The following is a 13,997-nucleotide window of genomic DNA, read 5'->3' as shown; positions in this document are numbered from 1 at the left end:
AGAAGAACCAGAACAAAAGGGGAAAACCCTCAAAAAGAAAAAATGAGTAGAAACAGTATGGTTCAATCTTCATTCAGCTTCCACAAGATTTGCATACCACATGAACAGTTTCCCCATTGTGTGACCTTGGGCAAGTCATATAATCCCATAATGCCTTCAGACAAATGAAGATGACAATCCCAGCCCTGCTCATCTCAGAGAGTCTTTTTCAGGAAAAAAGAGATAACAGGGGATATAAAGGCACTTGGGAAGTCAAGAAATATGATACAAAAGTGATCTGATTGTTATGCCCAATGATAAGAGTCTAGATCTGTGAAAAAAATGGATGAAAACCCCTCATCTGGAAAAGGCTGAATGCCTGACAAATGAGGCTGAAAAGGGAGGAGAAAAACAATTCAGGTCTCACCATGAAACAGAGGCTTTATTTGGGGGGTAGTGGAAGGTGGTGGAAGGAGAGTTTCAATATCGCAGGGGATGGAAATCACCACCCAGTTTACAGCACACAGGAGAGCTCGTGTAGAGAACAGGGAACCAAGAAGTCTGGTTCCTCAGGGTTGTTCTTTCATTGAGGTTCCAGGAAGCCTGCCATGGAGTAGGCTAGTGCTTTCTCTGCTGTCTTTTATCCAGGAGGTGTGGAAACGGAGGTGGGAAATGGGAGATCGTCGGAGGTCTTGTTTCTGAAAGGACTGCAGCTCCAGGAACAAAGGTGTTTCTCCCAGGGATTTCATCCCATCCAGGGCAGATTTAGGGTAGAGAGGTATAGAGGAGCAGAGAGAGGATGATGGAGCCTAAGCCTCCACAGGGATGCTCAAGCTCCTAGTTTCATGGTTCTGCTAGCATCTGGCACTGCTACTTCCTCTTGAGTGGGAATTGCTGCTGGCAAGGTGAAGGGCATGGGGGATATTTCTGCTGGCACTGTTGTGGTGGGCATGGTTCAGGGCACCTAGGAGGGTATGGTTCAGAGCACCTAGGAGGAGATGGCTCTGGGCACCTAGGAGGGCATGGTTCAAGGCACCTAGGAGGGCATGGTTCAAGGCACCTAGGAGGGCATGGTTCAAGGCACCTAGGAGGGCATGGCTCTCGGCACTTAGGAGTGTATGGTTCAGGGCACCAAGGAGGGCATGGCTCAGGGCACCTAGGAGGGCATGGCTCAGGGCACCTAGGAGGGCATGGCTCAGGGCACCTAGGAGGAAATGGTTCAAGGCACCTAGGAGGGCATGGCTCTGGGCACCTAGGAGGGCATGGCTCTAGGCACCTAGGAGGGCATGGCTCTGGGCACCTAGGAGGGCATGGCTCTGGGCACCTAGGAGGGCATGGTTCAAGGCACCTAGAAGGGCATGGCTCAAGACACCTAGAAGGACATGGTTCTGGGCACCTAGGAGAGTATGGTTCAGGGCACCGAGGAGGGCATGGCTCTGGGCACCTAGGAGGACATAAGTCAAGGCACCTAAGAGGGCATGGCTCAGGACACCTAGGAGGGCATGTCTCTAGGCACCTAAGAGGGCATGGTTCAGGGCACCTAGGAGGGTATGTCTCTGGGCACCTAGGAGGGCATGGTTCTAGGCACCTAAGAGGGCATGGTTCAGGACACCTAGGAGGGCAAGGTTCTAGGCACCTAGGAGGGCATGGTTCTAGGCATCTAGGAGGGCATGGTTCTAGGCACCGAGGAGGGCTTGGCTGAGGGCACCTAGGAGGACATGGTTCAGGGCACCTAGGAGGACAAGTCTCTAGGCACCTAGGAGGGCATGGCTCTAGGCACCGAGGAGGGCATTGTTCAGGGCACCTAGGAGGACATGGCTCAGGGCACCTAGGAGGGCATAAATCACGGCACCTAGGAGGGCATGGCTCTAAGAACCTAGGAGGGCATGGTTCAGGGCACCTAGGAGGGCATGGCTCTAGGAACCTAGGAGGGCATGGCTCTAAGAACCTAGGAGGGCATGGTTCAGGGCACCTAGGAGGGCATGTCTCTAGGAACCTAGGAGGGCATGGCTCTAGGAATCTAGGAGGGCATGGCTCTGGGCATTTTGGAGGACATGGCTCTGGACACTTGGGCTGGCAAGGCTGTAGCCAATTGGGAGGTAGCTGGCAAGGCTGTTTGTACTGTTGCTGATTCTGGTAGGACATCTTTCCTGGATCTCTGGGTATCTGAAAGAAACATAAGACACTGTTAGCAGGCAGGAAATTCCAAGACTAGGGAGTCCTGAGTCTTCCTATTGAGCTAGATCATAATCTTTGAAGGCTCTTGGGCTAATTTAGGGGTAACAAAATAACCAGAACACCGGGAGGGAGAGAAGCGACTTTCAAATTTTGGATGAAACTTTCATTAGTTCTATGACCTATGCAAATCATTTAACCTCTCTGAGCCTTCCCATTTCTTGTCATTGTGCAATAGTTTCAGTTGTATTCAACTGGTCATGACTCCATTTGGGGGTTTTCTTGGCAAAGATACTGGAACAGTTTGCCATTTCCTTCTCCAGATCCTTTTACAGATGAGGAGGGCAGCTAGGTGGTGCAATGGATAAAGTACAGCCCTAGATTCAAGAGGACCTGAGTTCAAATCTGGCCTCAGACTCTTGACACTTACTATCTGTGTGACCCTGGGCAAGTCACTTAACCCTCATTGCCCCACAAAAAAACCAAACCAAAACAAAAAGAATTATACAGATGAGGAAACTGAGGCAAACAGGGTTCAGTGACTTGCCCAGGGTCAGAGAACTCATAAGTGTCTGAGGCTGAATTTGAACTAGGAAGATGAGTCTTCCTGACTCTAGGCCTGGTGTTCTACCTGCTGTGCCATCTAGGTGCTTCTTTTCTCATCTTTAAAATAAACTAAAGAAGAATATTCTATTTGCATACCTATGCTATTATATGACGAAAGCTCCCTATAAACTGTAAAGGGCTTTATCACTCTGAGCTGTTGCTATAATTCCTCAACTCACATCATCTTCCAACATCTCATCACAACAGAAGAGTAACCTGGGGTCTCAGAGGCCTTTCTTAAATAGAAAGCATTCTAATTCAGAACAAGCAGTACACAATTTAAAGCTAAGTTAAAATTAGCTTGCTCAGCAGGTGATACGGCCAAAGAAACTCATAAAGACCACTGTTTGGGGCATGGACAGGTTGGAGGGAGTCTTCAGATCAAGGATACTGTGGATATTGGAAAGATTTTTTTTTTAATTATTGTTACCCTGATTCCAGGTTTCCCCTACCTTCCACTTCAACTACTTATCTACTCATTGGTCTCTAGAGTTAATTCTTTCTTTAGTTCATTTTCCAGCTACTTTAGGAACCCTGGCCCCATGATGACAACCTATGCCATATAACAAGGGGTGATGAGACCCTTGTGTTAGAGTAGGTAGAAAGGAAGAAACAATGGTTTGGAAGTTAGAAGACTGAATCTGGGTCAATCAATCAATCAACAAGTATTGAGTAAGGAATTACTATTTACCACACATAATGCAATTAAACACTGGGGATACAAAGAAAGGTAAAATCACTGCTCATGCCCTCACGGAGTTCACATTCTATTAGAGGAGGGAATGTGTAGATCGGTTCTTATAAGAAACATGGAAAGTTAATGAGAGGTAACCTTAGAGGGAAAAGTTTCTCTGGACCTGTGTCATCATCTGAAAAATAAGTGGGCTGGAACAAGTGATCTGGAGAGTTATTCCCAGCTCAGTAATTTATTACTACAAATAAATGTTGATGAGCATAGTTTTATGAATTGTCTGTGAGTATGAATAAAAGTTTGAGGGGAAAGGACAAAAGTTCCTGAAATTCTGACTAATCTTGTGATAAATAAAGTTCCTGAAATTCCAATTAATCTTGTGATAAATCCACTTCATCATTAGCACCACCATCACCACAACTATTGGGTCCTGATTAAAACCTGGGGGGAAGATATACCAGAAGCTATGCTTGAACAATGCAAGAGACTACCATGTTGACGGAGGTGCCACAAGCTCCTGAGTGAACATGGTAGCCTCTGGCATTGCCCAGCAATTGGATTCCATTATAGAAGGATGAAGCAAGTAAGGTTCTAACACATTACACAGCATCCTTTTGTTGAAGACCCTTCTTAGATTCTCCTGACTCTTTATTTTCCTTTACAAAGTAGATTCAAAGACCACTCACATGAAAGCCAAGCAAAACAGCCTATCCCTAACCCCCTTCAACAACCCTTCCCTTATTTCCTAAATTATTTCTGGTTGGAAGACTTTGTCTCTCTGTCTCTTTGCAGGTTCTGTAGTTTCAGAATCCATCCAGAGGCTTGATTTAATGTTCTTTTTGAGGGAACAGAAGGAGAGCTCAGGCAGCTTGCTGATTCCTCTCTGCCATCTTGGCTCTGCCCAGTACTCTCCCTTCCTTATTTCCACCACTCTGAAAATTAAACACTTGGATCCTCACTTGATCACAGAGCTTAAAGCTTAATTTTAGAGGTCATCTAATCTAACTCCTTTTTACAAGTGAAGAAACTGAGGTCTGGTAACTTACCAGAGTTCTTGCAATTAATAAATCTGAGTCTGGTCTTCTGATTCTGATTGCAGCCATGCATGCTGCCTCTATACTAAATACCATAGAATTTCCATTTTAGGAAGGATCTTAGAGGTCAAAAAGAAAATAAGGAGTTTGGATTACTCTGATGTCAGGGCTAAATGAGACTTTACATATTATCTTCATTTTAAAGATGAAAAATTGAGACTAAGGCAAAAAGTAACAAGCTAAGATTTATATTCAAGTCTCATCATTTCTGACAATGGATTTTAAACGGTATTGATCATTTTAGTGGCAATTAAGAAAATTCAAAACTGACCTTGATGAAATCTCAGGTATTTAGTATGAAATTATCAACTTTTATTATTTCATAGCATAGTACAATGTGTAAGCAGAAAGGACCTTCAAGTTCACCAACAGTCCAAAACTCTTCTTTTACAGAAGAAGGAGCATTTAACACCAAAGGGACTAGAACTCAGAACTCAGGACTTCTGATTCCCAGGCCAGAATTCTCTCTGCTCCACCAAACCACCTCTATTGACTTTCAGCCTCCAAAAGAAATTCCAGGGCCAGGATTAGCCCTGAAGAGTCTCAGACTCACCACAGATGAATAACCAAGTGGTCAGTAGATGGTTATGGTGTCAACAAGAGCACCTTTATAGGGCTGGGGAGTCCTACCCAGAGGAAGTGGGGGACATTCCTGGACTCTGAGATCACAATTATCTCCTCAACAAAATGTAATCCTTCTGCAATTCTAGAAATGGCTTGTCACACTCACCCTCATTTCCAGAACCTCCTTCTTTTTTAAGCCTCACTGGGGCAGCTGTCCATCTCTGAGTAATTCATCCAGGAGCTTCTGCCATGACTGAAGTCACATTCCTTTGTCACAGAATTGATTGAATCCAACCCCTTCCTTATCCTAGCTAGTAGCACTGGACTACCTAACGTTTGTCAGTGAATAACCTAGAAGTAAAAGATATTAAAAAATAATAGGAAAAGCAGTGCCCTGACATGGAAAGAGCTTTGGTTGGGGGGGGGGTGTCACAGAATCAGAGACTACCAACCCATGCATGAAAAAAAATCCCCATGATGATGTATCCATCAAATGGTCTCTAACTTTTGCTTGAAGACCTCAAAGGCAGAGGAATCCATTCCATTCTCTCTCTGTATTAATTTTTTAAAATGTATTTTGTCAATCATTTCTCCCATTTTTTATTTTCCCAAATTACATGTAAATACAAATTTTGACACAGATTTTTTTAAACTTTGTGTTCCAAATTCTCTTCCTCCCTCCCTTCTCCCTTCCCCCCTCCCCCAAAATCAAGCAATTCAATATAAGCTATACATGAGCAGTCATGCAAAATATTTCCACATTAGCCAGGTTGTGGAAGACAACAGACAAAACAAAACTTCAGATAAAGATACTAATAAAAAAAATTCTGCTTCAATCTGTATTCAGACACCATCAATTCTCTCTCTGTAGTTGGACTGCATTTTTCATAGGACCTTCAGGGTTGTCTTGGATCATTGCATTGCTGAAAATAAGCAAGTCATTTACAGCAGATCATTTTATAGTATTGCTGTTATTTTGTATACATTATATTTTACATTGCATCAGCTCATGTAGGTCTTTCTGGGTTTTTCTGAGAGCATCCTGCTCATCATTTTTTTTTAATAGCAAACTACATTTATATAGTATTTTAAAGAGAGATTTCCTTACAATAAACCCATGAGGTTGATTCTTGCAACAACAGTAATAGATAATATTTATATGGTACCTTATACCTGACAAAGAATTTTCTTCACAATAGCCTAGAAAAATAAGTACCATATATTATCATCGTCAATCAATTCTCATCACCATCAATCCATCTTCATTATCATCAATCAATCCCCATCTTCATCCAATCATCATCAATCCATCAATCCATCATCATTATCATTTTATATTACTCTTGCCTCTGCTTCAAAATTTTTTTCACAGTTACTATTATTAACTGTTTCCCTCAAACCTATTCCCTTCCCCATGATATTTATGAATTTTCTATCTTTTTTCACCCTATCCCTACTCAAAAGTGATTTGCTTCTGACTGCCCCCTCTCCCAATCTGCCCTCCCTTCTTTTACCCCTCCCTCCTTATCTCCTTCCCCTCCCACTTTCCTGCTAGGTTACATAGATTACTCTACCCAATTGAGTATGTATATTATTCCCTCCTTGAGCCAAGTCAGATGACATGAAGGTCTTTGAGCCAATTCTGAAGAGTATAAGGCTCCTTCACTCTCCTGCTCCTCCATCTCTTCCCCCTCTCCATAAGCCCTTTCCTGTTTCTTTCATGTGGGATTTCGCCCCATTCTACATCTCCTCTTACCCCTTTCCCAGTGCATTACTAACACTCCTCAATTTTACCCTAAAGATGTCATCATGGGGGGCAGCTAGGTGGCGCAGTGGATAAAGCACCGGCCCTGGATTCAGGAGTACCTGAGTTCAAATCCGGCCTCAGACACTTAACACTTACTAGCTGTGTGACCCTGGGCAAGTCGCTTAACCCCAATTGCCTCACTAATTAAAAAAAAAAGATGTCATCATGGGCCAGTTAGGTGATACAGTGGACAAAGCACTCACCCTGGACCCAGGAGGACCCGAGCCCAAATCAGGCCAAAGACACACCCACTGCATGATCCCAGGCATGGCACACGACTCCAAACACCCCACAAAAAAAGATAAACAAGAAACAAATGCTTTACAGCTATCATCCCTTCATAATCAATTCCTACCTGTGCCCTCTGTCTAAATTTATTTCTATCATCTGCCCTAATACTGAGAAAGTTCTTATGAGTTAGATGTATCGTCTTCCCACGTAGGAATGTAAACAGTTTAACCTTTTAACATTCCTCCTAATTTCTTTTTCCTGTTTACCTTTTTATGCTTCTCTAGGGTTTTGTATTTGAAAGTCAAGTTTTCTTTTCAGTTCAGCTCTTTACATACCTGAAAGTTCTCTTTTTCAATGAAGTCCCATTTTTTTCCCTGAAAGATTATACAGTGTAGGTGATTCTTGTCTGTAGTCCCAGTTCCTTTGCCTTCTGGAATATTATAATCCATGCCCTCTAGTCCTTTACTGTAGATACTGCTAGATCTTATTTTAACCTTATTGAAGCTCCACAGTATTTTAATTCCTTTTTTCTAGTTGCTTGCAATATTTTCTCCTTGACCTGGGAGTTCTGGAATTTGTCTAAAATATTCCTGGGAGTTTTCCTTTTGGGATCTCTTTCAGGAAGTGATCTGTGGATTCTTTCAATTTCTATTTTACCTGCTGCTTCTAGAATATCAGGGCAATTTTCCTTGACAGTTTCCTGGAAGATGATGTCTAAGCTCTTTCCTTGATCATGGTTTTCAGGTAGTCCAATAATTTTCAAATTGTCTCTCCTGGATCTATTTCCAGGTCAGCTGTTTTTCCAAGGAAATATTTCATATTGTCTTCTATTTTTTTTTTATTCATTTGGATTTGTTTTATTGTGTCTTCATTTCTCATAAAGACATTAGTTTCTATTTGCTCAATCCTAATTTTTAAGCAATGATTTTCTTCAGAGAGCTTCTGTACCTCCTTTTCCATTTGGCCAATTTGAATTTTCAAGTTGTTGACTTTTTTTCATGACCCTCCTGCATCATCACTCTCATTTATCTTTCCATTTTTTCCTCTACCTCTCTTACTTTATCTTCAAAGTCCTTTTGATTGCCTCAGACCAATTAATATTTTTCTTGGAAGCTTTGGATATAGGAGCCCTGATGTTGCTATCCTCTTCTGAGGGTGTACCTCAATCTTCCTTGTCACTAAAGAAACTTTCTATGGTCCTCACCCTTCTCTGTCTGTTCATCTTGCCTTTCTTTTACTTGCCTTTTAACTCCTTCTTAAAGTGGGGCACTGTTTCCAGGCTGCACTGTCCTAAGCTTCAGGGGGTCTCGGGTGGTATGATTTAAGGAGGAACAGGTTCTTCACTCACCTGGCCTCTTCTCTGGTCTGTAGATAACCCCAGGCAAACTTGCTAATTAACCAGACAGTAAAACTTTCTGTACTGCAGTTGTTAGCTCTGAGGAGCCTGCACCCCTCCCCCACCTGGCCCACCACCACTCAAGCCTACTTCCTGGTTCCCAGCAGGGGTGAAATATCCAAGTTCTGCCTCAGTGCCAGCAGAGACCCCTGTAATCTCCCCCCAGCTCACTCACCAGACCGTGAGCTTAGTTCCAGATGACAGCAGCACTGCAGCTGATTCAAAGGCTCCAGGGGTCTCTTTCTCTGGTGAGGCCTGGCTAGGACTGGATCTGTGTCAGTGTGACCTTGGGATTGGGTTCTACTCCTGCCCTGGAACAGCAGCCCCTTCTGCCAACCTTCTAAGCTGTCTTTGACTCCAAAATAATCTCCCCCTGTTCTTTTGTGGGTTCTGCTGCTCCAGGAATTGTCCTATGGCATTATTTGGAGATTTTTTGGCGCAATTGCGGCATGAGTTCTGAGAATTTCCTGCCTTTCCTCCACCATATTCATTCCATTCTCTCTTGGGAGAGCTCATTCTAATTTTGGATGGATTTAATTGTTATAGAGGTTTTCTTTACATCAAACATATAGTTGCCTCCTTGAAGCTTTCTTGTGTCGCTTCTGGTTCTGCCCACTGGGCCAAAGGGAACAAACCTAAACCCTCCTCTTCACCACATTTCAACTTCCAGAAATCAGCTATAATGTGTCTCCTAAGTCTTTTCTCCATGCTAAACTTGCCCAGATCCTTAAACCAGTCATATATATATATATATATATATATATACACACACACATATATAAATATGATATATCATATTATGTAATATGTATGATCATGTATTACATGCATGTAATATCATGTACTCTAGGCCCTGGATCCAGGAGGCCCTGAGCCCACATCCAGTCCCAGACATAAGCCACCCCACCCTGCCTGCTCCACAAAAAACAAGGATAAACAAAAAATAAATGCTTTACAGATATCATGCCTTCATATTCAATTCACACCTATGTCCTCTAAGTATATTCTTTTCAGCTGCCCAGATACTGAGAAAGATCTTATGAGTTAGAAGTATTATCTTCCCATGTAGGAATGTAAACAGTTTAATCTTTGAATATCCCTCATGATTTCTTTTTTCTGTTTACCTTTTTATGCTTCTCTAGGGTCTTGTATTTGAAAGTCAAATTTTCTTTTCAGTTCAGGTCTTTTCATCACAAATGCCTGAAAGTCCTCTTTTTCATCAAAGTCCCATTTTTCCCCTGAAAGATTAGACTCAGTTTTTCTGGGTAGGTAATTTTTGGCTATAGTCCCAGTTCCTTTGCCATCTGGAATATCATATTCCATGCCCTCTGGTCCTTCAACGTAGATGCTGCTAGATCTTGTTTTATCCTTACTGTAGCTCCACAGTATTTGAATTCCTTTTTTCTAGCTGCTTGCAATATTTTCTCCTTGACCTGGAGGCTGTGGAATTTGGCTACTATTGTAGCATCAGGACAAACTCGGCATATCTAACAACTCCCTATCCCCCATCCCCATGCCCCACCATGGGCTAGTCCTCTTTGTGTAGACACTAGCTACTAAATCATTCACTAAATTCTCTATAAGTAGAAAGGTTCTCTATTGCTTTGCTCTTCTCATCCTCGTCTTCCAATTCAGTGTCCACTAAAGGTCTCTGCTGAAGGACAGCTTATACAGACAGACCTTTGAGTGGGAGAACAACCAAATGGGTCCTCTGCTAGAATATCCTTGATTCCATCTGGATGATCCAGAAAATTTGCATGGAATGGGGTTTTGCCAGTTAAATGATGCCAGCTTGGTAATGATCATATGATGATAAATTGATAACTGGCTTTCAAAGCACATGAGAATGTGGAATTCAAGACATTCCCATTTTTTCATCAGCTGTACTTGGGCAGGGTAGCAACACCAGATTATCCAACATACCCCCACCCAATGAAGCAGGTCCCTTAGATTCCATAGTTTTCATCACATATGCTAGGGATTGGACACCTGTTGGTGACATCAGCATTTGCCATGATTTATCCATTGTGAGTGAGATTTTCCCCATTCCTCATTTTTCTACATGATTTAAGTCATTCCTTACCAATATATCCAATCCACACTTCAGTAGATGATAATGAATTAAGACAAGTTGCAAATGCCTGGATCAACATGTCCTCTCATACATTACAGCATACTCCTAGACAAGTTTGTGATTAGGATGGACCAATTAAGATAAAGGTCAGGTACCCAAAATAGCTACTCTGGAATTGCTCTGGACCAATCAGAACTGTTAAAATAAGATGTAAAGCAATGAGATTGACCTGATTAAGACATCTCAAGCCCATCAAATGTCCTAAAAAATGTCACAAATGTGGGATAGTTTGCCACGGATGGCCACTTCTAAATTTACAAATGGGGTTTTCTATTTCCACAATGTGAGATATGATATTACAATTCTGTATGTTTTGATCCATGTTACTTAGCAACAATGATATAGAGGACCAATAGATGAGAAGATACAGCTATATATTTGCTTATTGCAGAAATGTCTAACTGCATTTATAATATTTTAATCTTGGGGATCATATGAGTATAAATATTCGTGGATCCTGAGGCTCAGGGTCTCTGAGTCCTAGACCTGAGACCAGCTTTATTGTGAAACAGGATCTCTCTCTCAATAAACCTATTTTCTTTTGGCTTGGAGTTTAGCTTTTCATTTGTCTAACACTGTGAGGTAGAAATTTTCACAACACCGTGGAGCTTAACCTCCAGGCTTCAGAAGAAAAACCTTGTCTTTGCCTCTTCCTGAACTTTTAGGATTTTGGTTCCTGTAAATTCCAAATGACCTCTGTAGTGTGGGCAAAGACAAAAGGCTCTTTCTCTCTCCTAGGGTAAAGGACAACTTATTTAGTCTGGCATTTAATGTCTTCCACAGCCTTAGGTCATATTACTCCAGTACCTGCTTTCTCTGTTCTAACCAAGCAGATCTGCTGGCTGTGCCCCTTACACTTGTTCCCTCCCAGACCTATACCTTGGCATGATCTCCAATGTTTGAAACCCACTCTCTCCTCACCTCTGTCCTGTAGACTTCCTTGCCTCCTTTGAAGCTCAGCTCCCGGGGCCAAGTCTTATACACCCCTCTTTGCTTATATCTCCGATTATTAACTCTCTCACTCTTGAAATTATTTTGTATTGTATAGCTGTCCCCCGGAGCCTGGGGTCCGGTCTGTCAGCGCAGAGGCTCCTGGGGCTCTCGCTGAGCTAGCCCGTGGCGCCCAGGCCGATCCCGTAGTGGGCGATGGATGAACTGCTGAACCTCACTGTGCCTCAGGCCCGGGTCTATGAGCTCCGAGAGAAGGTGCTAGCCTCGGCCTAGGCTCAGTGTGTTGACTTGGTGCGTTTCTAGGGCGGCCTGGAGGGGCGCGAGCCAGCGCGGCAGGCCGAGTTGCTGAGCCGCCTGGCGCGGGGCTTCGGCGTGGGCCACGGGCAGGTGACGGAGCAGAGCGCGGGTATGGGGTAAGGGTCGCCTGGGGCCAGGGCCATGGGTCTCTTTGCTGCTCGCGCCTCCCCCAGTGGGAGCCCAGTGCGCTCCTCCACGCAGAGCACCCGCTCTGATACGCTCGAGCTGCGCGATTGCGGCCTCTGCCAGGGCATCAGTCAGCAGAGGGGGCGGAAGGCCCTTCCTGGTCCAGCAGCGCTCAGACCTGCTCAAGACGCAGGCCCTGCAGAGGGCGAGGGGCCAGCCGTGCGTCGGGAAAACTGATGCCTTGGAGATTTTGATTTGCCCAAGGCCACACAGCTAGGAAGCAGCAAAGTCTGAACTTGATCTAGGAAATGAATGGAGGGCTGAAGACCATCGGTCTCTGATTGGTTTTCTATAGGATTAACAACAACAACAACAACAACAACAACAACAACAACAACAAAACTGGAGCCTGTTACCTGCCACTCACCTTGTGAAATGCTACAGAAAATCAGTGAGCTGTCAAAAAATGGATGGACATGAAGCAGAAGTGTTAGGTTATACTGAAGAACCTATCCCCCTTCCCCACGTCCCCATTCAAAACTCTGGGAACCGCTAATAGTTCTGCGTGTGGCATTGACCCATTCGTCAACGACAACCAGCAATAGTGACAAAGTTTTCTCCTCCGGAGATAGAAGACAGAAACAAAATGATCACTGCAACGATCAGTTCTATCGATTTCACCCTTCAAGGCCTATAACACGGTTGAGGAGAAGTTTCCCTATAAAATGATTTGTTAAGAGCTGCAGAGGGAATTTCCTCACCTTGAAACTTTTTCAAGTCTGTTACCTCTACCTGGATTCACCAAGTAGCATTTTGGAACACCAAGTTCTCATTTAGGGGTAGCTAGGTGGCACAGTGGATAAAGCACTGCCTTGGATTCAGGAGGAGCTGAGTTCAAATCCAGCCTCAGACACTTGACACTTGGGCAAGTCACTTAACCCCCATTGTCCCTCAAATAAATGAATAAACGAATGAACAAACAAATAAGGTCTCATTTAGGAGAATGAAATATTTACAGATCTGAACATAATGAAATCTCAGATATCTTACGTGAAACTTTGAAGATTCTTTTTAACTAGCAATGGATAAGTGAAATCTGAGAAGCTGGTCAAGGTGTTAGAATTCCTGTTGAGGGAACTCTGTGTTTAGTACTTCTATGGAGAGAAGCATCATTGTTATGCCCTCAATCCAGTGGCAACCTTTATCTGCAAAATGGGGCAGTAATGTGGCAAATCTGTTAGTTGGTAGATTTGAGCCTCAAAGGCATTACTTCATCCTGTGGGATGTCTGTCAATTATCTATATTTCTTGGAGGAAACTGCTAGGAACAGTGTTGTATGACCAAAAGCCAAGAATATCAAAGCTTCTGAGGAGGTTATATATTTAGTTTTTCAGTTTCAGAAACTTAGCAAGCTTAAAACAGACTCTTCTTGAATTGGAAGTCTTCCCCGCCCTCCCCCGCCCCAATCAGAAAGTAATTGTAGAGTTTTGTGTCTCAAAGAAATCCTTTGTAATGAAACAAACTGAACTGTGTTCTCTTTCAAACAATGGATTTATAAGGACAGATTTTTGTGGCCTAATTCACAGTTATTTAATTTCATTACACTAGCAAATGAAAGATATTTCAGTCTAGCTGTCAATCTGATAAATATAAAGATAAACTACTCACAAGCTTATAGAGGGAAGAAAAAAGTTCAAGGTACTTATGCACTGAACCAAAGAAATTACTAGTCATGGGGGCAGCTAGGTGGTGCAGTGAATAAAGCAACAGCCCTGGATTCAGGAGGACCTGAGTTCAAATTCGACCTTAGACATTTACTGTGTGACCTTGGACAAGTCATCTAACCCTCATTGCCCTGCAAAAAAAAATTACTAGTTATCATTATCATGTATGTAAACGATTGTGTGATGAACAATGGGGATGGACTTGGTTCCTCTCAGCACTGC

General features: G+C 43.1%; 1 protein-coding gene and 1 pseudogene across 1 annotated transcript; one reads left to right on the top strand and one right to left on the bottom strand.

The window, feature by feature from the left end:
- Positions 1-849: 849 nt before the first annotated feature.
- Positions 850-2,124, bottom strand: LOC122726298 (small proline-rich protein 2A-like). The gene is made up of 2 exons (XM_043963948.1): positions 1,976-2,124; positions 850-943 (listed from the first exon to the last, which is right to left on the bottom strand). Exons 1-2 carry the CDS (start codon positions 2,122-2,124, stop codon positions 850-852), a joined length of 243 nt encoding a protein of 80 aa, XP_043819883.1.
- A 9,699-nt stretch (positions 2,125-11,823) lies between these two features.
- Positions 11,824-13,484, top strand: LOC122754764 (annotated as a pseudogene).
- Positions 13,485-13,997: the final 513 nt, after the last annotated feature.

This window comes from Dromiciops gliroides, chromosome 4 (assembly GCF_019393635.1).
Source record: "Dromiciops gliroides isolate mDroGli1 chromosome 4, mDroGli1.pri, whole genome shotgun sequence".
Taxonomy (NCBI): Eukaryota; Metazoa; Chordata; class Mammalia; order Microbiotheria; family Microbiotheriidae; genus Dromiciops; species Dromiciops gliroides.
The sequence above is the reverse complement of the archived record's forward strand: the minus strand, read 5'-3'. Positions and strand labels throughout refer to the sequence as shown.